The 22,805-nt window shown below is 46.9% G+C and overlaps 1 protein-coding gene and 1 long non-coding RNA gene across 4 annotated transcripts in view; one reads left to right on the top strand and one right to left on the bottom strand.

Annotated features, from left to right (window-relative positions):
• Positions 1-567: 567 nt before the first annotated feature.
• Positions 568-12,740, bottom strand: TMEM200C (transmembrane protein 200C). Of its 3 annotated transcripts, none has more exons than XM_082418698.1 (3): positions 6,494-12,740; positions 5,684-6,125; positions 568-2,791 (listed from the first exon to the last, which is right to left on the bottom strand). In XM_082418698.1, exon 3 carries the CDS (start codon positions 2,681-2,683, stop codon positions 836-838), a length of 1,848 nt encoding a protein of 615 aa, XP_082274824.1. In that variant the 5' UTR covers positions 2,684-2,791; positions 5,684-6,125; positions 6,494-12,740; the 3' UTR covers positions 568-835. The 3 variants fall into 3 exon arrangements, with proteins under 3 accessions (XP_082274824.1, XP_082274825.1, XP_082274823.1); XM_082418699.1 differs by lacking the exon at positions 6,494-12,740 and adding an exon at positions 5,373-5,459 and having other exon boundaries at positions 5,684-6,190; XM_082418697.1 differs by lacking the exon at positions 6,494-12,740 and having other exon boundaries at positions 5,684-6,190.
• Positions 6,660-22,805, top strand: part of LOC309640274 — an 82,886-nt gene continuing 66,740 nt past the window's right edge. Inside the window, exon 1 of the long non-coding RNA XR_014252152.1 lies at positions 6,660-6,748. This is a non-coding gene — a long non-coding RNA (uncharacterized lncRNA). The remainder of the gene's footprint in view (positions 6,749-22,805) is intronic.

The following is a 22,805-nucleotide window of genomic DNA, read 5'->3' on the forward strand; positions in this document are numbered from 1 at the left end:
TGTGTTAGAAGTATTAGTTCCAAGGCAAAATGAGGGAGTATTATGTTTGTTTGTTTGGAAACTTGTTTTATTAAAAAAGATTTTTTCATGTTAATGCTATTTTCAGTACAGGTGTGATAGTACTCCATAAAGTATCGTGTACTTGATATAGTGAATTTAGGAATGTAACAGTCCATCTAGGTGCTGGCCCCCTCTGGTCTCCATTAGACGCCCTAGTAGCAAAATGTAAATTCCCTTTTCAAAAATAGAGAGGCCTTTGGGCAACTGGATGAGCAGAGTGGGGTGGGGCGAGGAAAGTGCTCTTTCCCGACGAACTCATGCTTTTGGCTTTGACTTCATTTCGTAATATCAGTTCTCAGAGAACTGAGACAGACCCTTCTATGCTCCACAAAAGCATAGGAGGCAAAAAGCTTGTCATTCACAAGCAGCTGTGGACAAAACCAGCGGCAGAGTACAGGTTAGGGAAATTAGGGATCCAAAAAAAAAAGTTGGAGTAAAGTGCACAGTTACTGTCAAAAATATATTATTTTGATCCTAAGAAAATTAAGAGAATTTTATCTCGTGAACTAGATTGCTGACCTTTTAATACATTTGGTTTTCATAGAACATACAATCACCATCGGACATATAAGACTAGTTTGCTTTTGTTTAAAAAAATTGCTTGGAGTTATCTACAGGAATCTCGTGAACGCAATTCAAGGCTAACATTCTGCAGCTCTTTGGGTAGTGGACGATTTCCTCGGATAAATCCCCAAGGACAGAGGGAACTGTTAAGCTCACTGCTTCAAGCGGGCGTTTCTCCTATTTTCTCACTCTTTTCTCGCCTCCTCTTTCCCTAAATGCCAGTAGTTTCCAGTTCTCCGTCCTCGACCCCTGGGGCGTGAGATCGGGAAATCATGAAGAGTTTCTCCTCGTTTGTAAACTGCCTCTGCACCCGCTGGGGGGGCTCGCCCGCTGTGGGCTCCTGGCCGGGACCCTCCGGGGGGCTCTGCTCCGCCCCCGGGGAGGTGGCGGCCTCACCGTCTGGACTTTCACCAGCCACCGGGTCCACCACCGACTCCAGGGAGGTGCCGGCCTCCCGCAGGGGTGTGTAGCCCTTATTGCTGCAGGACGGGTCATCCGACTGGGAGCTCGGCGAGTCCGGCCCGGCGGGGGGCGAGCGCTCCCGCCGAAGCGGGGGCTCGGGGGAGGCAGCTGGGGCCGGGACGCTCGAGTCCAGGTCCGCGCTGCGCGAGGCGGGCGGGGGCTCGGGGGACGAGGGCGCCCGGTAGTCCGGGAGCCCGCTGGTGCTGCGGCGTCGCAGGGCCGCGTACCTGCTGGTCCTGGGCAGGCGGCCACCCTGCCCCCTGGCGGTGCGCGCGGCCGCCGCGCCCGCCGGCTTCTCCGGCTCGCGGGGCGCCCAGCGCGCGCCGCCCCGGGCGCCGCGGAGGTCGGTCAAGCTCAGGTCGAGCTCGCCCCGCGGGATCTCCCGGGAGCCGCGCTCCCCGGGCGGCCGCTGCCAGCCGCGGCTCGCGCCCGCTGCGTCCCCGTCCCCGTCGCGGTCCCCCGGCAGGGGCAGCAGCGCGAAGGCGCTCAGCGAGGAGCCCACGAGGGAGCTGGCGGTGCTCTGGCGCCCCCAGCTCTCGGGGGGGCTGCAGGGCGCCGGGCTGCTGCTGCTGCTGGCGGCCGCGGCGGCCCGGCGACGGCCGGCCACGCCGGAGCGCTCGCGGTAGATGCTGTACACGGCCTCCGCCAGGCTCTGGGGCTCCCGCGGGCGGCGCGGGGACGAGGCCAGGTCTGGGGGGGACGCGGCGTCCCGGGCCCCGCCCCCGCCCAGCGCCGCGGGGTGGGGCCACGCACCCCTGCCCAGCATCGCCGTCGCCCCGAAGGCGTCCCCGGCGCCGCCGCAGCCTCCGGGCTTCAGCTCCAGGCCCCGCGACTGCACGTAGCTGAGGAAGCCGTTCAGCGGCGCGGCCCCTGGGGGCGCCGAGGCGGGGGCGGAGGACGAGGAGGCGGCGGCGGCGGCGGCAGCAGCCGTGGCGGCCGCCAGGTCTTTGGCGCGGAGGCTGTGCACGTCGATGACGGTGGAGTAGAGGTCCCGCAGGTTGATGATCTTGGTCTTCTTGTCCCGGTTCTCATGGAGCACTGCGTTGGCGCAGATGAAGAGGAAGATGCCGATGCCCATGATGAGGGGCCCAAAGACCTTGAGCTTGTCCGAGTGCAGGTAGCCGGAGAAGATGCGGAAGAAGAAGCCCACGGACGTAGAGGAGGACGAAGAGGGCGCGGGGGACCGTGCTGGAGGCGTGCTCCTGGGCGCGCCCACGGAACTGGCAGTGACACCCTCCGGAGGCCCCGGGTGCTTCCTGGACCGGTTTCTGCTGCCACTGCTGCTGCTGTTGGTCATGGTGGGGACGCGGTGGCCGCTGCCCGCGGGCGGCAGCTGCTTACCCCCCTCCCTATTGGTCCCGTTGGCCTTGGGCCAGTAGCCCACCACCGCCAAGGCTATGCCCACCAGCAGCACCAGGATCCCGCAGAGGGCGATGAGCCCGGAGACGGAGCACAGCTTCAGCTTGCCTTTCACCACCACCACGTCGTTCTTGCGCCTCTTCCTGGCTTTCCGCTTGCGCTTGGGAACCTGGCTCGGGGGGCGGAGGGGATCCTGCTTTCTGGCGGAAATCCTCAGCAGGCCGCCGGTGGCGATCATGGCGAGCGGGTGCAATGCGGGGCTAGCCCCTGGGGCGGAGGCCTGTGCTGGGGGGGGGGGGGCGGGGGGGCACCAGCTGCCCACTAGCTGCTCCGCCACCTCCTCCCGCTGCAAAGCAGAGGAAGACAGTCAGAGGGTGTAGCCTTGGCTGCAGCAACATCCCACACGCTGCTATGGTCCCGCTCCCAGATCCCACCACGTGCGTGCCCCTCGCCCCAGGGCCATTACCCGCTAACGGGAGTGCCCTAGGTAGAGACCAGGGGGTGCGGGAAATGGATCAGGGAAGAGAAGCGCTGTTGGAATAATTGATCAGAGACGATAAAACACTTTGGGAGTCCACCTCCTTCTCCCCCCCATCCTCCACTCACTCTGTAGGTACTATTCCAGCAGTGCTCATTTCAAACGCTCCTGCCTGACAGCCAACGGAGTTCTGACCATTAGTAAAAGCTATCAATAAATGTGGGACTCAGCGGTAGTGGGCGAGGGCTTTCCTGGCCTTCTCAAGGGAGCTGCCCCAGAGTTCCAAGTCTCTAACCAAGTGGAGGGATCTGTCAATGTGGGGCCCAAAGTCCCAAAAACAGTCACAAAAGTTACTGACTTCTAAAGACAAAAGGAAATCATTTCACTGGATGGGAATTAAAAGCCATATCCTGGCAGACGGATTATTTACTCGAGATAATTAATAAAGAGTTCATGGCTAGGAGAACAGTAGAGAACTATGTCAGTGCTCTGACCATGGATCCCTCCACCAGCTGGTCTCCCAGCCATCGCTGTTCTTACAGCTAGAGGCAAGCTGGTCCCTCTCACAGCCGCTTCCTCATTTCTCTTTCGCAACATCTGGACAGCTTCTTGGGGTGGAATATTTAGTTTTAGGTAACTGGTTATGTAACTGCGCTCTTCCTTCTGGCCTCCTCTCCTCCCTCAGAGGAGCTCCCTTAAAGGTATCATGTGCTAGATCTCATCAGGGAATTTGAGAAGTCCCCCAGAATCTCCAAGAGAAAGATCTTTTTCTCATATGGGAAAACTCCAATCTAAAACCAAAACAAAACAAAAACTAAAATACAAACTCTGCCATAATAGCGTTCTGACCCCTTATTACTGTGCCAACAGCACAGTCTAAAGAATCCAAATATTTAAATGAGGAGGCAGTTAACTAGGTACAGCAGTCTACATAATAACATTTGTAGAATGACACTTCCCCACGTGAGAGCTGTTTTCATCTTTTTTTCTCATGAGGTCATTTTTAGGAAAGGAGGGCAGCAACAGTCAATGGAATATCCTATAGGAAGTTTAGTTGGTTATAATAAAGCTTGGGTAGGTAAATGCACAGACGCATCTCTGTGGATATCTGTCAGCTTCTAAAAATTTCAATCCTACTGGATCCCCAGAGTAACACATTTTCTGTTCCATTGGTTGTGTTCCCTTCTATAATAGAGATGTTAAAATTAAGGGCATTGTATGAAATTGAAAGGCTTAGATATCACTCACAAGCCTTTGGGAATTATATCCTTTAGAAAATAATTAATGTTTTAGAATAAATTACCCTTTGGAAATGTGGGATTACTTAGGTAGAATTTTGCTTTTAATTGGTGCCTGGGTGAAGAGCTTTGGCCCTTGATTCACCTCCATCATACCAGTTCAGGCAGGAGCATTCCTCCACTGGTGGAAAAGCAAATGGTAATCAACTATTTCCAATGTTTGCAAATCAGTATCTCCTTGGAACTTAGTTGGTTTTCAGTAAGGAGGAACGCCAGGTGGGTTAGAGAGGGGTTATACATGAGGTAGGTTACAGAGGGTTAGTAGAGAGACATCTATAAACCTTTTGAATTTTGTTTTTAAGGAGCTGCACCGGTAAGTACAGATTGGGGAAAAAAACACAAAAAAAACCCCAAATCAGAGTACCTTACTGTCCATCCCTTCCTCCCACCACCAAATGAGCACATTCATTATGTAGTTGTAACACAAAGACTGCTTAGACTCTAGCATCTTTAATGTAATAATCTGAAGATCTGTGATTATTTTAAGAAGGATTGAGGAAGCCAGACATTTTAGAAGCAAACCCAGACTCAGTTGGCAAGGTGGCTCTCCCAGAGGAGAGAAGGGCTAACTAACATTTTGTTGGGCATTGATACAGATGCTGGACGTCTTGGGAGAGGAAGGTCCACACATGTATTTCACCTCAGCAAGGCAGCTTTGGCTCTGGGTAGAGTGTAAGGAAGATTGGAATGGATTTCAACAAATCGTTTACAGAAGATCTTTAAAATTAGTTTAACAGCTAGTAATTAACTCCCTAGTTTATTATTCCTTCAGCTCTGCTGAAGCCTGAACTCCTTTATTATGTATTTCCATCTGACGGAAAATACTGATAAAGGTCAGATGGCAAGGAAAACCCACCTTTGAGGTTTTCTTCCTACAGAACGAAGGAAAACAAACTTATCATTCGAGCTTGGCTGCCCTAGCAATTTACTGCCTGGTGCTGGTCTTTGGGTGGTTAAGGAATGGAGGATGGGGAAGCAAAGGAGGGATGTCTAAAAATACAACCGCTTCCAAGAGAGACATTCAAGTTCTTGGCTCATGATGGATTAAGCCCCACTCGGTGTCTGAGGCTCAGAGCCCACAGGACTGGCAGCGCCCTGCCCTGCCCGGGACTCGACCCAGGTCCTCGACCCCCGGTCACCCGGTCACTCACTGGCAGGGCAGCGAGCCCCTTGCCCTTCTTATTAGGTCTGCTTATTTATGTTGGAGTCACATGAGTGCAGCAGCTGGGAGTCCGCCTCTGGAAAGAAAACAGGCAGGAGCGAAGTGAGGGCAATCCTGAACTCGCTTTTATCTGGGCAGCGCATGCCGTGTAGCCCGCCCAGGAAAATTACTCTCCCGAACACCCGCCCGGGGGACCCGGGCTCGGGCAGGAGGGCTGGGGGGGGGCGCCGCTCGGGGGCCGGGGACAGACAGAATTGCTCAAAATGGCAGCACTGGAAGCAAACAATATCGCTCACTTACCCGGGAAGACTGGGGCAGCTCGCGGCCAGCGAACGGGCGCTCGGGCTACACAAAGGAACCATGGAGAAACTTTTTCAGCCCGAGCCGACGGCGGAGCGCAGGGACAGCGCCTCGGGGGCCCTCCATCCGAGCGCGGCTCAGCAGCCCAGCGGGGGCGAGCGCCCGCCCGGGGTGCGCAGCCCCCTACGGTGCCGGGGCGGGAGCCATTTCCAAGAGTTTCCAAGAAGTGTCAGGTCCTCCGCATCCTGCATCCTGCCTGGAGCCGCTCTCCCCGCCGCCGCCGCCGCCCCGGTCCCTCGCCGTGCCCTCCCGCGGCGCTCCCGGCCGGCCCGGCGCCTCTTTGTGTGGCTGTGGCGCGCCGGGCTCCGCCGGGTGGAGTTGAGCCCGCGGCGGCGGCGGCGGCGGCTCGCTCGGCTTGGGGCGGCCGGACCCGCGGCTGTTGCTAAGAGACCGGAGCCATGACACAGGGAAATTGCTGCAGGATGGCAGTCGGTACCCGGCCCGACTCGGCAGCTCAGGGGCGCACCCGCCCCCCGTCCCCCGCCTCCTCCCCGGCTCCCCGCCCCCCGCTCCGCCGGCCTCCCCCCGCTCCCACCACTTCCTCTCCCGCGGGCGCGCGTCCCTTCGGAAGAACCACTTCCCCGAGGACTGGGAGGCGCGAGGGGAGGCGGAGGAGGGGGCCCGGGCCGGGGGCGCGCGCGGGGAGGGCAGGGCGCCGGGCGCCTCGGCCTTGGCCCTCTCATCCCCCGGGGCGCCCCGGGACCGCTGCCTGCCCTGGCTGGGAGCTTTGTTCTTTTTCTCCCAACTAACCTGTCTGAGCAGCGGGCCGGAGGGGGGCCCAGAGAAAGGGCCGCCGCTCCGGGAGGGGCTCCCCATCAGCATCCGAGGGGCGCTCTCGGGGAGCACGGGGTAGCGCCCCCGTCTCCCTGCCTCCCTCCCTCCCTCCCTCCCCGCCTCCCCTCTCCGCTCTCCTCTTTTGTTGCCTACACTCTCGGACACGACACAGCCTTTGCTGTTTCCCCCCTCCCACTTGGGAGCTGGCAGTGTGGACGCAGAGCGAACACAGTAAGTTGTCCCCCAGCGAACTCGGGCCCGGCCGAGTGGAGCCGCCCCCGCCGAGCTGCGCGCCCCGCGGGGCTCGTGGCAGCCGCGGTCCGCTGTCCTCGCGCTCCCTCCCAGCCGGGCTTTGTGGCCGTTCCCCGGGACGCGGGCAGCTGGGGCCCATCGGAGATTAGAATCGGCTCCGGGGCTCTCGCTGGGCAGCCCCTCCTGCTCCGACCCGCTCGGTCATCAGCCAACATGGAAAGGAAAACTGTAATTCTCCAGGAATCAGGGTTAGAATCAAAAGAGGGGAGGTGGGGGTAGGGAGGCCGTCCAAACTCCCTACGTCATTTTTAAAAAGCGAGAGGGAGAGAGAAATCCTGTTTCCTAGCTCATCCCTGCCCTCCTAACTGTAAAGTAAAAATGACAGGGAAAAAAGAATTTCAAAGTGGAATCTCCCCGTGGAGAATTGAGAAGAAAGTAAGAAAGTTTTCAATTATCTATGGAAATGGGGCAGCCGAGGTTCAAGAAGAAAGCAACAGAAGAGCAGGTGCTGTCTGAACTTTGGGGTCCAGACAGAAATATTTGGCTGGGGGCGCTGTTGTATATTCTGAGTTTGGCTGTTTAAGCGTCCACGGATCCCACCCAGGAGGGCTTTGCTGCCCACGGTTCCAGTTACAGGATTGTTCTTCAAAGTGCACAGCATTCTCTTGTGTTTAAAGCTAGAGCTTGCACTTTGCAAAAAGAACAATAAAGACCAAACATTTACGGGTTTAAAGAGAGAAATGTGACGATATGGGGATGGAGATAGTGGGGAGACAGGAGGGGGTGGAGGAGAAATGTTTCCTCACGGGAAACCTCCTGCACCTGCTTGTTTGGAAGGTGGCCTCTGTCCCCCTTTCCAAGCAAATAATGAAGCTGGATGATGATCAGGGTATTCAGAACCCACCACCTTCTACCTCTCTGTTCCTGCTCAGATTCAGAATGCTAGAAAACAAGCCATAACCAAGGGAAAGTTTTCAGTCCCACATTGGAGTGTTTCCTTTTAGAGAAATCACTGCAAAGAAGAAATCACTTGGTCTAATAGTCATTTTAAAAGGTTTTGGGGTTTGTGTGTTGTTGTTTTTTTTGTTTGTTTGTTTTTTTTGGCTCTGAGCATCTAGACTTCTTGAATCCCAGTAATAAACTGGTGTTTTGCACAAAGATTGGATCTAAGATCTCATTTCATTACACAGCTAGCTGCCAGGGGCCACGGGTGGCAACTCCTATCCTCGTGGGCCTCTGTTTGCTGAGCTGTGTAAACGGGAATCATGCTGCAGAACTTCAATACAGTCTGAGGTGGATTAAGCCATTAATAGTTTCAAATTTCTACATAAATTATAGCCCTCATTTGCACAGTTAAAACTCATTTGAGGGATTTGAGGAGAAAAGAAAAGCATCCTTTTCTAGACAAACAGGCCTTGGGACATATTTTTCTTATGTTGATGACTGCAGTAAAATTTCTGGTTTATTATTCAAAGGCTTCCTTCCAAACTAAGTTCTTTGGAACTTTGAACTGTTTCATTTCACCTGAGTGTTATCACCTTCAGTAATTTTGTTTTCAGCTCAGGGTATCAGAGGAAATCAGATCACATCTGTTTCCAGTGGAGTCCTTTATCACCTCTGTAATAATATCATATCAACATACATTCCCATGGGTTTCCAAGTTATGTAGTTATTTTGAAAGGAACAAAGATGCTCTTGGCCCTTCTGGAGTTACTTTCTTTCTAATTACACTGGCCGTTCAGTTGGGATGATTTCTGAGATTGTGGGACACTCCCTTTCACCCTGCTGGAAACTGAAGGGCCAAGGCTACCTAAGCATAATAATTCACCGGTGTCTCAAGAACTCGGGGCTCAGCCCAACATTCAGAACATGTGGTAGCAGGACAGTAATGAAGGCCTTGGGAAAAAAGAAGAGGGAAAAGATGAGCTTAGTTTAGTTGGATTAAACTCTGACCTGAAATCTTTCATCTGCTCTTTCTTAAAAACAACCCTTATGTAATGTATTCCGTTTCATAAGTAATTCACAATCCATTTACTGACCCCGATCACTTCATCACCCTTGCGCTGGCGGCTTGCTTGCCTGTGCTCCTAGGGCCGCTCAGGGGAGACGCCATGGTGGCTGGCCTGCCATAGGCCCACTCAGGCCCCCCTTGGTCTCTAGGAACGTGCAGTGGGAAAGGCTTTGCTTGTGTCAGCTGCTCAGCGATTCCTACCTCTCCCCATGCCCTGATCACACAGATTGTTCAGGCTGCAGAAACAGAGGTAGTTTAGGGTCGTATATTCTGGAACCAGTTTGTATCCTCCACAAATTAACGATGTAATTTAATCAGATAAGTAAATGATGTAATCTTCTCTGCCTCGGTTTCCTCATCTGTTACGGGGATCATGACACACACCTACCTGATAGCATTACTGTGAGGATTAAACAAGGTTAGTTCATGTTCACTAACGCTTAGCGCGGGTAAACACTCATTACATTTAGCCATCATCCTCGTTAGCCTGCACATCTTCTCCCAACTTGTTACCCTCACTCTCCCGTTGTGTTCACATTTGCCAGCATCTACATGGGAGGTCCCTGCACTTAATCACTCTGAAATGGAGTTACAGGATCAGCTGTGGTGATTGCACGACACCTGCCCTTGTGGCCCACGTGGCGTTGGCCCAGTGCCACTCAAGAAGCCCACTCTCCAGGGGAGTGGCAACACTTTCCCCATTGCTACCTCACTCATTTTGCAATTACCAGGGCCCTTTCATTTCAGTTTGCTGGAGAACCCAGATTTCAAACTCATGTCAGTCTAGAGGCAAATTAGGAGTTTGCAGAAACACAACCAAGAGGACAGTCTTCAGACTGGAGGTTGAGAACTTCACAGAAAGGACTCTGAAGCCTTTTTCTGGCATCTCTACAGCAGAAGAAGGAAACGCCTATGTCGAGGTTGAACACGGGACGCCAAATATCTCACTCCTCCTCTCTTCTTGTTCCCTCTTCATACCCCTGCCGATAAAAGACAATAGGACAAACAAAAACACGACCAAAGAAAACAATAAACCAAGCAAGAGATTTAGCAAGTAAAATCTCACATGGAACATACGCTCAAAAGCTATGTGTTGTTTAGCTGAAATTCAGATTTCAGCGGGCACAGTCTTTGATCTTTATCCCCACCATTACATACCTTGGTAGCCTCACACTTTTTCATGGCACATGCAAAGGACAAAAGAGCCTGATAAAACAGAAAACAGGAAATGCAGCAGTGGATTAAAGCCCCATTAGATTTCTTTTGGAACAGAATAGGCAAGAAAGAAAACACCCAGCAGAGCCTGGATGGAGCAATAGAACTTAGAAGCCCAAGGATGGGAAAGCTTTGGTTTCTCACAGCTAGAGGTTACGTGGTTTGTGTTTCTAGCCCTTCCCCACGGACACTGCTGTGCCAGAAGGACTGGCGCTTGCCTCTGCCTTTACTCCCCAGAGTCCCGCAAATGAACCTCTGAGAGAAGGAACTCAGCATCACTTTCAAGAACTTCTGTTTGGAAACTAAGGGTAAACTCATGCTGTGTCAAGGTCACGATCCAGCCTGTTTCCTGTGTTTCTGAAAGATGTCAGTGTTCAAGCCCAAATGCTTACACCACAAAGGAAAGGAAATGATGAAACGTCTAAAGAGGCTTCCGTAGAGCACGTCTACGGGGGCCTTTACCTCCATTCCAGACAAATGGCATGTGGCAAAGACAGCCTTCGCGTTCTGCCTTCAGCACCATTCATTCTTAATTTTGCAAATCACCACGCTCTAGAGACCGACCAGTGGTTGTTTTCTCTAATAGATAGGTTCATTTTTGTACATTCAGTTTCCCACTATGGCCTGCATTTTCTACCATTTTCCAGGTACACCGTCAAAGCTGGATTGTGTGCCTCATAAGATAATTGAGGTCTAAAGTGAGAAACCAGGGTGTGTTGGCAGGCCTGAAAGCTGATCAAAGTCGAGCTTGGAAAGTGCTTTGCAGACAGGGCTCCATCAATGGAACAACCAAGAAGAAACCCACAGCTAAATGTGCCCTGTGTTCCCAAAACATATCCTAAAGGTCCACACTGACGCTGCTCCCGTTACTTCTTGTAAGCCACAAGCACTACAGGTAGAAGACTTGTCCTACTGAGAACTAATAAAAACTCACATGTCCAAGCTCCTTTCAAAATTAATTGTGATGTGAGCTGCTGTGAGTACCCAGCAGGAAAGGAGAAGCACAGACAAGGAACTCGTTTTCAAAAGTAAAGAAACATAAGATTCCAAGATGAGTGCTTGGGTGACAGGTCTCTGACTCATCCCACAAGCATTTTCTTAAGTGCCTCTTGTGTGCCCAGCTCTTTGATTCTTGCGTTTATTCACTCAACAAATAACCTACTATGTTATAGTTACCATTCTAGGCACCGGTGGGTAGAGTGATGAACAGTGTAAACAAAGTCCCTCTCTGGGGTGGGGGGGGGAGGCAGATAATAAACAAGCAAGTAAACAAGCGAGGAAATTTCAAACCTTGACGAGTGTTAGGAAGAAATTAAAAGAGGGTGCTGTGACTGGTCAGAGGGGGCATCGAGAGAGAATAATTTCGATCGGTGTTCAGGGAGGGCCTCGCCAAGGAGTGGGGGTTGCACTGAGTACTGAAGGCTGAAAAGGAGCCGACCATGTGAGAGTATTCCCGGAGAAAGAAGAGATTAGGGGACATGGCCCTATTAGCCTATAATTTAGTTAGATTCATCAAAAAATAACTAGTGACCGATGCAAGGCAAGAGGGCAAAATCTCTAAGTGCTAGAGGACTTTAGAAGAAAATGATCACTGGGGAGAAGAAAACCAGTTAAGGAATACCTCGTGGATATGGATCCCACCCTTGACCTGGGGTAGATTTGGGCCAGTGGAGGGAAGGTGTGGAACTGGGCTTGTGAGCATAATGACGTGAACATAACCTTTCTGATGGGTGTAAGGGGCCCAGGGAGTAGGGGCCAAGCATGCCATTGACGGAGATGTTACGATGCTTAGAACGGGAAGGAAGCTTCAGATGCTCTAGTCTCTTGCTTCTCCTCGTGTGGTCCGTGGACCAACGGCATCGGCATCACCTGGGAGCTCGTTAGAAACGCTGCCTCTTGGGCTCCATCCCAAACCTGCTGAATCAGAAGCTGCATTTTAACAAGATGCCCAGATGATTTGTGTGCACATTAGACTCTGAGAACCACTGCTCCAGCCCAAGCCTCTCATTTGAGGGATGAGGGGACAGAATTCACCCCATCCCCATCTTTGTGCGCATCCGTGTGTGAGAGAAAGAGAGAGAATTTTGCTTTTAACTCTGTTTCAAGTAGTGCACCCGGAAGTACATAACATCTGTGGCCAAATGTGTGTTTCTTTTTTTTATATAAATTTATTTTATTTATTTATTTATTTTTGGCTGCCTTGGGTCTTCGTTGCTGCGTGGGGGCTTTTCTCTAGTTGTGGCAAACGGAGGCTACTCTTCATTGTGGTGCACAGGCTTCTCATTGCAGTGGCTTCTCTTGTTGTGGAGCACGGGCTCTAGGTGCGTGGGTTCAGTAGTTGTGGCTCGCGGGCTCTAGAGCGCAGGCTCAGTAGTTGTGGCACACGAGCTTAGTTGCTCCGTGGCATTTGGGATCTTCCCGGACCAGAGCTCGAACCCCTGTCCCCTGCATTGGCAGGCGGATTGTTAACCACTGCACCACCAGGGAAGTCTCCAATGTGTGTTTCTTACACAGGGCAACAGCATGTTTTTTAGCTCAAATGGAAGAGGAAATTAAAACTTTGTGACTTTCACAGGTGTATGCGTCATTCTAGGAAACGGGTTTGGCGGAGGTGAGGCCTGAATCCAGCTTTCTGAAAGATCAGGTTTACTCTACTCTGGGATTGCCCTTTGGATTCAGACCATTTACACTGAAGTAACTCTGCCCCTTCTAGTTGGGTATGAGATAGGTGATTAGATGCCTGAGTGTCTTATTGTCTGACCCCTCCCTTTCACGGTAGTTGTGGGGAAGAAGTGAGATGGTCAGGAGCAGCTTGGAGAAGTGGGTGTGGGGAAGAGGCCCTCTGGTCCCCCATCATCACCACCACCTCAAGAAGCACCCCTAAGTGAATATATGGAAGTAAAAACTGAGTACTTGCTATGGAAATGCTCCTCCTCCCATCGTATCATTAAGCCTATTCTATATAGAAATGTTGGAGCTGCCACTGTAGGTGTTGCTTGGGGTACAGGTGTGGAGGCCTGTGCAGCCTTATTCAGGTGTTAGTGGTTGTGATGATGGTGGTGAATCCTTACAGGGGGCTCTTCGTGCATTGGGTGCTGGAAATGCAGTGGAGGGCAGAAGCTACCTACGAAGCTTGGGTCGGATCCAAAGACAGGGAAGGGTTCCCCAGGGTGCTTTGCGGTTCCCAGTGAGTCCCAGCCAGGCAGGGGGCAGCGGCTGCCACCTCACCTCCTTATCTTCTAATCTTTGATACGCCTGCAGTCATTGTGTTTTGGTTCATTTGTTTGTTTTTTTGTTTATAAATCCTGAAGTGTGCTTTTCCTTTGCCTTTGGTGAGATGGTCACTTCCTCCGTAGATGGGTCTGGAAATGGCTTTAATTGTACCTGTAAAGCTTGAGATAAATTTCTTCATTTTCTCTCCGATGGAGGTAAATGGCATTTTCATACACTTATCTCCTATTTTCTGTCCCAGAAGGCAGGGTCCGGATCCCTTTCACTTCTGTACTGTTCTCCAGTTTCCAACTTAATTCCCTTCAAAGGAGCACGTCTGTGGTGCCTGCCCTGCTACCCCTCCCTGAAAAAATAGTTACTGAACAACTACTTGTGTGGGAGTCAGATACTGTTCTAGTCCTGTGTTTGGAACAATACAAAATTATATATTTTCTGTGTATGTGACTATGGACTTGTGAAATTAGGTTGATTGACTAGGGTGACTGAGGAGACCTTTATACCTGTCCAAGGACAGAGTATTGACAAATAAGAAGGAGCGTTTCCTCTTAAGTATCACTGTGAAAGGAGTCCTCCCCAGACTATAACTTGAGTTCATATTGGAAACTTAGGTTATTGCTTCCTTTCTAAAACAAAGAGTGGGAAAAAGTTATACATGTTATGTCAGGAGAAAAGCTGATATTATAAAGCCTATATAATTTTATTCAAAAGGATGAAGATAAAATTAAAATGTATCTACACTTGGAAAATGTGTCAGATATTTTGAGAGTAATTGTGTTTTGAAGTAGGCCTGGGTTTCCTCAATCTCACGCCCGGGGCCATTGCGACCATCACGTGAGTCCCATGCTTTGCTCCACTGTTCAGGAATCCAGGTGGTGGGCCTCACATGACCTCACCCTGTTTTGGAATCCCTGCTGCTGACCTACTGAACATGTAACTACAGAATCTTAATGTTTGGGGCTTAAGATTGTTAGAAGCCAAATGACCACCGGGAGGAATTAATTTTACATTTGAAGGGGGTGCCACCCAATTCATTTTTTAGTACACACCCTTTTCAGATGACCCCATTGTAACAACTGTAATATATTTAAATCCTTTTAGAGTATAAATAGTCAGAGCAAAAGAGAAAACTGCCTGCCCCAAACGACCATCACAAAGCACATAGATGTCTAATACATAAAACCAATAAATCAGCCTTGATAGAGTATTTTTACCCAATGAAGAACTCTTACCAGAACCACAAAAAAAGTTACATGATTAATGTGGGCTCGAAGTAATATTAATATAAATTTTTTTCTGAAGGGGAAAAGCACACACATTTTACCACACTAAATTTAGTTTTGAATTTCTATAAAATCTTACTGAAAACAATATCAGCTGGCTTCTTTATACTGAAGAAGACAGAAGTATCATGACGTCAGAAAAACATCACAAGTATTAATTTTCTAGTGAGAAAGATGCCAGCATGATTTCTTGACAGGTGAAGTAAAGTGATTACACAGCTTTTTACAGAGCTGAAATATTGGTATGGTATTACTGGAAAATGATATGCAGAAAAAGCGGAGATAATGCTTCAAAATATTTCTGGTTTCTATTATTCTCCAAAGCCACTTCCTCCCAGGATTAGGGTTTGGCGACACAAAGGTCTGTAGCGCTCTAAATATTTACAGCAAATCGTATAAGAGTTTAATATATTCAGCTCACTGAAGGGCAGCTGTGTCACAGATTGCCTTCCAATGCCTCCCAATCACTTATAACTTCTGGCTTTTGATGACATTAATATGAATGAAATGATAGAAAAATTATACTTTCTGGAAATTTGATACCAGTCAGTGTTACAGCTCTACTTTTTTTTGCCAAGGAAATGATGTTTTTCCCATTTACAGAGATAAGTATGTTATGATCAAGACAGAGAATTCACAAAGCAAAGGAGGAGAATGAGGAAAAATGGTCATTTGCAGCAGTCACTGTAAGAGCTTATACATCAGAACATATATTTAACGGCTTACTTTAGAAGTACTAGAACTCAGAGAATATCTGCAGCTTCCCTTTGTAAGCAGTAAAGGAATCTCTCCAGGAGTCTGCAAAGGCTGAGGGCACATGTGAGGGGGTGTGGGCCGGGGAGGGTGGTGGTACACAGAGTTGTGGATCTCAACTCAGAGGAAGTTACAAAGCTCCAAGGAGTCCATCAGTGGAACCAGCTCTCAGGTTTTCTGTGCCTGTCTCTAGCGGCATGCAGAGACATCAAAAAGTCAGCTAGCCTTTCCGTCTCTGAGCAAGACGGGGTTCTAAACCACGTCGAAATGATAATTTTTGTACCCTTTTCCTAGGTGATCCTTAAATGTCCTATTTATTTAAAGGATGTGGAAAGTCAAACTAGATAATTTGATTCCCTCTTTGCCTTTGCAGCCGTAAAAATCTCAAGGGCATAGTGCATAACCTCTTGGATACCATGCATATTAATGCAGTATTTAAACGATGCATAATGTTGAATAGTTGGTATTGAATGATGGGATTTGAAGAAAGTACTAGCTGGCTTTTAAAGATTCCTTACTGTCTTCTGGTCCCTCATATTCTCACTTAAAGCTGTGGAAACCGGGGATCGGTCATTTCCGTAATGTTTATTAGGCCACTGTGTTTCCCAGAAACACTGGTTTGTACAAAATGTAGTAAAATTACAACATCGCAAAACAGAAGCTATTGGGTTTGGTTTTATCCTGCTCTGGACTTTGCCCTCACTTGGATTAGATTCTCAAACTTCTTCAGGAGGTGGGATGTTTGAAAATCTCAGAGCTCTTCTTGGACTATTTTCAGATACCAAACAAAATTAATTCACGTATGCTTTTCGATTGAATCACAAACCATCTAACATTAGATTCGTACATAAGCATGGAGTAAGCATCAAATATTGAACACTTATGGAAGAAAACCTTAAAACTGTGAACCTTTGTCTGATAACATCTCTTTTCCTAAAAATTGGAAAAGAACACAATCATTTATTTGTACCATGGGACACTTTGACCTCATTACAAGCACAAGTAGTCTCCAAGAGTATAATTTTAAGAACGTGGGCTTAGCTATCATAATGGTTAGATAACTAAGAATGTTTGTCTTCAGCCATTATTTTTGCTTTTGCCTCTTTGACCTTCAGGATCACCCTGCAAACACCATACCTGTTTCTTCTCTCTCTGCTCTGGCCTCTTTCAGCAACACTGCTTTCAGGTTTCCCTAGCTCATTAACTACCTTGTTTCTCTGGATAATACCCCAGAGGTATTCGGTGACACTTTTCCTCAGTTGAATCTGTTTCTTCCCCCGGCACATTTTCTTTATCCAAGCAAATCCTTTGCTATCATTTCTCTATCCTTGCGGGTGTCTATACACCTCCTTCGTTTGGTCTCACTGTTAGGGTACTGTTTACTCCCTTCTCTTGGTCATTAGTGAACCCGCAGAAGGTTCAAGATCACCAGGGGAACTGCTCTTCTGGTTATTTGTATTCAAAACCTACCTATCCTCAGAGGGACAAGCACCTAGGGGCCTGTATTATTTGAAGACAGAGAAAGGGTTTAACCCACTCTGAGTCCATCTTTGAAGAAACATTTCGTGAAACGTCTCTCTGCGTAAATCAGGTAACAGGCTCACGTTGCATTCTAACAGCTGTCTCTATTTCCCTCTGCAGGATTGTATCAGGAGTGTTCACTCCATGGATTATCTAACACTTTTTCATCACAGGATCTCTGTATGAGGTGGATGATGGGGGACTAGCTGTTTGTAAAAATCTCTAGGAGGTTTTCCGGGGGGGTTTCTTCCTCCACCCCCTGACCCTTGTGGGATTCTCAGACAGACGGTCTTCAGTCTCTGGAGGGAAGCCCCTCTTCCTTACCAGTGGCCCTTCCTCACTGTGCAGCCTCTCTGGCCCCCTGTTCTTCTTCTTATTAGCAGGCCCCAGGAATGCTGCTTACCTTCTCCTCTTAGGAAGTAGTATCCATCCACTCTCCTCCTTGGGGTTTTTCTCTCTCCAAACTCATTCTCGGAGTGGGATGTTTCTTCCTGGTTACCACCTCTCTCATACCCTCCAAACAAATACATTTGTTAGCGTTTTGCCGTCAATCACGTGGGCCAAGAGCCTGCTTCATATAAATAATACACCTGAAGAATTTACAGGGATTTACAGGATCTTACAGACGGATGAGATTGTAGTGGAATTCTCATTGGCTTTGTCACAGGGTGTTTTATCTCTGAGAGTGTGGCTCACCCATCGTCCCCTCCTGGCCTGTAGTTATTTAGCAAAGATGCACAGGTCCATTCTCCGGCGTAGCCCCTCTTCCCAGCCCCGTGGACCCGACGAATCAGGATAGAATCTTAGGTGCATGCTAGTCTAAAAAATCTGGGTCAGTGGCATCTCGGAGAACTTCTGGATTGGAAAGATGGTCCCGGCCTCTACCGGGAACACTGATTCCTCCACTTCTCATTCTCACTCACTCACTCCTGTCACTGCTCTACCACTTCAACAGCTATTTTAAGATTTCAGGCAAATTGTCCCTTCATTCAGCTAGAAAGTAAGCTCAATGAGAGCCGCTGCTAGGTCTTGTTCACTGCCATGTCCTTAACACCAAAGAAAGTGACTGGCGAGTATCTATCATGTACTTTCCATGTACAAGACAGTGAATGGATTTGTGGGCAAAAGGGAAGTATACAAAAATGAAATGGAAATTTAAGACAGCAGCCCATTAACCTGAGTAGAAAAATTAGAAGGAGGTTCTAACATTTGAACAACTGCAGGGACACACCATTTTTCTTGATATAAAGACTCAATATTGTAAAGATGTCATTTATTCCCTTAGCTTAATGCAATTCCAATAAAAATCTGACTGGGCTTTTCCTTTTAACATATCAGCATTATTCTAGGGGTCTACTCAAGAGACGTGAGAACACATTTCCACATAAAACTTGTACGTAAATGTTCATAGCAGCATTATTCATAATAGCTAAAAAGCAGAAACAACTCAAATGCCCATCAGGTTGTAAATGGGTAACCAAAACGTGGTGCATCCATACAATGAAATACCACTCAGCAGTAAAAAGGAAGTATACTGACATGCTACAACGTGGATGATCTCAAAGCTATTACGAAAGAAAACAGATGTAAAAGATCAGATATTGGATTCTATCACTCCGTTTACATGAAAAGTCTAGAAAAGCAAATCTATAAAGATAGAAAATAGATTAGTGGTTGCCTAGGCCTGGGGGTGGAATTGAGGAGTGATTGGAAATAGGTACAAGGTTTCTTTTTAGGGTGATGGAAATGTCCCAAAATGAGACTGTGGTGATGGTTGTACAACTCTGCAAATAAACTGAAAACCATTGAATTGTACACCCCAAATGGATCGATTTTTTGTTATGTAAATTATGTCTCTGTAAAGCAAAAGAGAAATTCTTAAGTTTTTATATAAGAATGAATAGAGAGGTATGCGGAGCCAAGGCACTTTTGGAAAAAAAAAGAAAAAAAAAAAAAAAAAAGCTGTGACAGGATGTTAATTATTTCCTTTGGGAAAAGCCTTAGAAGGAGAATTTCTGGAATAAAGGATATACACAAAGTGAATAATAAGAGTAATTGAATACCATACACCCATATTGACAATAAACAAACCTAGGTCTAAACTTCACACCTTAAATAAGGTGTAGTCTAAAATATATTAGATTTTAAAGTAAAATGTAAAATTATAAAATGTTTAGAAGCACACATAGGAAAAAAAATCTGTGGGACAAATTTGGGCTTGTGAATAGTTCTTAAACATGCATAATCCATACAAGAAAAAAAGTCCATAAATTGGACCTCATCAAAATTAAAATCTTCTGCTCTATTAAAGACTGATCCGGTTAAGAGTGTGAAAAAATGAGCTACAGACTGGGAGAAAATATTCGTAAACCACATAGCTGACAAAGGACTCATATCTATAATATATAAAGAACTCAGAACTCCACAGTTAAAAACACAAAATCCGCTTCGAAAATGGGCAATAGAGATGAACAGATATTTCACCAAAGAGGATGTTTGGATGACAAATAAGCCCACAAAAAGATGTTCAACCTCACTAGCCAGTAGGAAAATGCTAATTAAAATCATGATGAACTATCACTACATTTCCACTAGAACAACAAATATAAAAAAAAAAAAGGAAGAAAGAATGGCAATATCAAATGATTGTGGTGATGAGAAGAATCGGGGTCTCTCATGCATCGCTGCTGTAACTGTATAATGGTAGTCACTGTTAAAATTATTCAGTGGCTTTTACAAAAATTTAACACACTCTTAACATGTGACCCAGCACTCACAAGTCTGGGCATTTATCCCAGCGAAATAAAAACTTACAGTCACACAAAATCCAGTATACGATTGTTTACAGCAACTTCATATTTAATAGCCAGAAGTTGGAAATAACAAAACGTCCCTCAGTAGGTGAATGGCTAAACAGACCTTGGTACATCCACACCATGGAAGACGGCTTAGCAACAAAAAGGAACAAACTTGGGCTTCCCTGGTGGCGCAGTGGTTGAGAGTCTGCCTGCCAATGCAGGAGACACGGGTTCGAGCCCTGGTCTGGGAAGATCCCATATGCCGCGGAGCAACTAAGCCCGTGAGCCACAACTACTGAGCCTGCGCGTCTGGAGCCTGTGCTCCGCAACGGGAGAGGCCACGACAGTGAGAGGCCCGCGCACCGCGATGAAGAGTGGCCCCCGCTCGCCGCAATTGGAGAAAGCCCTCGCACAGAAACGAAGACCCAACACAGCCAAAAATAAATAAACAAATAAATTTATAAAAAAAAAAAAAGGAACAAACTTTTCACAGAGGCAACAACTTGGATGAGTCTTGAGGGCCTCATGCTGAGAGAAAAGAAGCCAATCTCAAAAGGGTTCCTACTGTATAATACATTTCAGGAACCTCTCTAAATGCCAGTATTGTAGAGATGGAGAACAGATGAGTGATTGTCAGGGCTTTATGGATGGTGGTCAGGGGTTGGGAAGGTGGGAAGGGAGGGAGCTGTGTGTAACTATGAAGTGGTAGAAGGTGGCAGATCTTTGTGGTGATAGACTATACTTGATTGCATCAATGCAACTCTATATACACATTGTATCAATGTTAATTTCCTGGTTTTGATTTTGTAGTATAGTACAAAACCACTGGGAAATACAGGGTGAAAGGTACATGAGACCTCTCTGAACTATCTTTGCAACTTCCTGTGAATGTATAATTATTTAAAAATTAAAAGCTATATTAAAAATGGATAACCAACAAGGACCTACTGTATAGCACAGGAAACTGCTCAATATTATGTAACAACCTAAATGGAAAAAGAATTTGAAAAAGAATAGATATATGTATGTGTATAACTGAATCACTTTGCGTACACCTGAAACTATCACAACGTTGTTAATCAACTGTACTCCAATATAAAATACAAAGTTAAAAAAAAAAAGTTTAGTAAATTGGTAAAAAAAAAAAAGTGTGCAGATACAAATGTATTGTAAAATGTATTGTAAAATTATAATTAGAGTAAATTATTAAAGTTCTAATAATTAAAATAATATAAATAATTTAAAAATATATAGATGGCTAAATCAATGAACGATTTTTTAACATGTCAAAAATGATATTTTTGTGGGCAGGTCAAGATTTTTTAATAAATCTTGCTAGGTTAGCTATTCAGTTTTTAAAAAAAGAAGTTAGGTCCCTGCTTCTCACTATACTCCAGAATGAATTCCAGATGGATTAAACATTTAAAAGTAAAAAAAAAAAAAAAAAAAGACCACTAAAAAATTAAAGAAAATGTGAGTGAATATATATTGGATCACAGGATAGCAAGATTCCTTCTAACCAGGAATCAAAGACCAAAGTCGTAAAGAAAAAAAATGGATAGTTTGCACTACATAAAAATTTTAACATTTTAATTAATAAATATCAAAAAGAAAATTCAAAAACAAAGAAAAAAATTTCAATATAGTCACCAAAGAGCTGATATCCATATAACATATAAACATATAAAACATACAAAAACATATAAAAATGTTTCCAATACCTAAAAAAGATCTTAATTAGAAATAAGGTATAGGGCTTCCCTGGTGGCGCAGTGGTTGAGAATCTGCCTGCCAATGCAGGGGACACGGGTTCGAGACCTGGTCTGGGAAGATCCCACATGCCGCGGAGAAGCTAGGCCCATGCGCCACAACTACTGAGCCTGCGCGTCTGGAGCCTGTGCTCCGCAACAAGAAAGGCCGCGATAGTGAGAGGCCCGCGCACCGCGATGAAGAGTGGCCCCCGCTTGCCGCAACTAGAGAAAGCCCTCGCACAGAAACGAAGACCCACCACAGCCATAAATAAATAAATAAATTAAATTAAATAAATATTTTTAAAAAATAAGGGATAAAGAGAAAAAAGTTGGCAATTCCTAAAGTAAGAATTTCAAATATCAAAAAGATTAATTTCACTAATAAAAATAGCAAATTTAAGAATATAATTTTATTTATCTTACAATTAATAATTAATTGTATTTCAATACAATTATTCACCTTTCAAAATGGCAAAAAATCCTTTTTTTTCCTGAAAGATAACATTCACTGCTGCTCAGAAATTAGGAAAAGCCATTTGTGTGCAATGTAATACAAGTATTAAAAACTACATATTCTGACCAATTTCACTTTTAGGGATTTAACCTACCACTAATGATAAAAATGACCAAAAAAAAAATTGCAACTTCAATAATAGCTGATACGTGTGGAAGTTAACTATGTGCAGGCATTTTTCTAATCACTATGCATGTTTTAACCCACCTTATCCTCACAACACTGAGGTGGGTTTTGCAGGTGAGAAAACTGAGGCCCGCAGAGGTTAAATCATTTATTCAAGGTCACACAGCTGATGATGGGAAGAGCCAGGATTTGAACCCAGCAGTCAAGCTCCAGACAACATGCTGTTAACTACTGAACTACACTCCCTGTCTTCCTATGAAAATAATTAGAGATCCATGGAAAGATGTGTGTACAAGGACGTTCATCACCATTTTCTTTACAATGGTGAACGCTAGAACAGCTTTAGTATTGAAGAGTAGAAAATTGGTTAGCTAATTGAGGAGCTATATCCATCCATTGTATTGGAAATCGGCATCCGTTGGAAATGATGCTGTCAGGTTAGGCTGGCAAGCTTTTTCTGACAAGGGCCAGGTAGCGAGGACGCTGGCCTTGTTGGCCATGTGGCTACTGTCAAGAGTTCTCCAGTCTGTTCTTGCAGCACAAAGGCGCACAGACAGCGGGGGGACCAGTGCGTGCGGTGGTGCTTCAGTGAGATTCAGGATGGCGTCTGAGGGAGCTTTTATGTCATTGATGCAGGGACACCTATGAGCCTGGGGAGGCGATCCAGCTTGCTCAGGATAGTAGAGCACGTAAAAGAGCCTGAGTCCCCAGTGCATCCCTGAGTCAGTCAGTGCCCCAGTCCTGCCCTGCCAACTCCTTGCATGTGAGAAACAAAATCCCTGCCCCCCATACGATTAAGCCTTTATTAGTTGGATTTTTGTAACGTGCACCCAAAA

The sequence above is a fragment of the Balaenoptera physalus genome (assembly GCF_965194825.1).
Source record: "Balaenoptera physalus genome assembly, chromosome: 12".
Classification (NCBI taxonomy): Eukaryota; Metazoa; Chordata; class Mammalia; order Artiodactyla; family Balaenopteridae; genus Balaenoptera; species Balaenoptera physalus.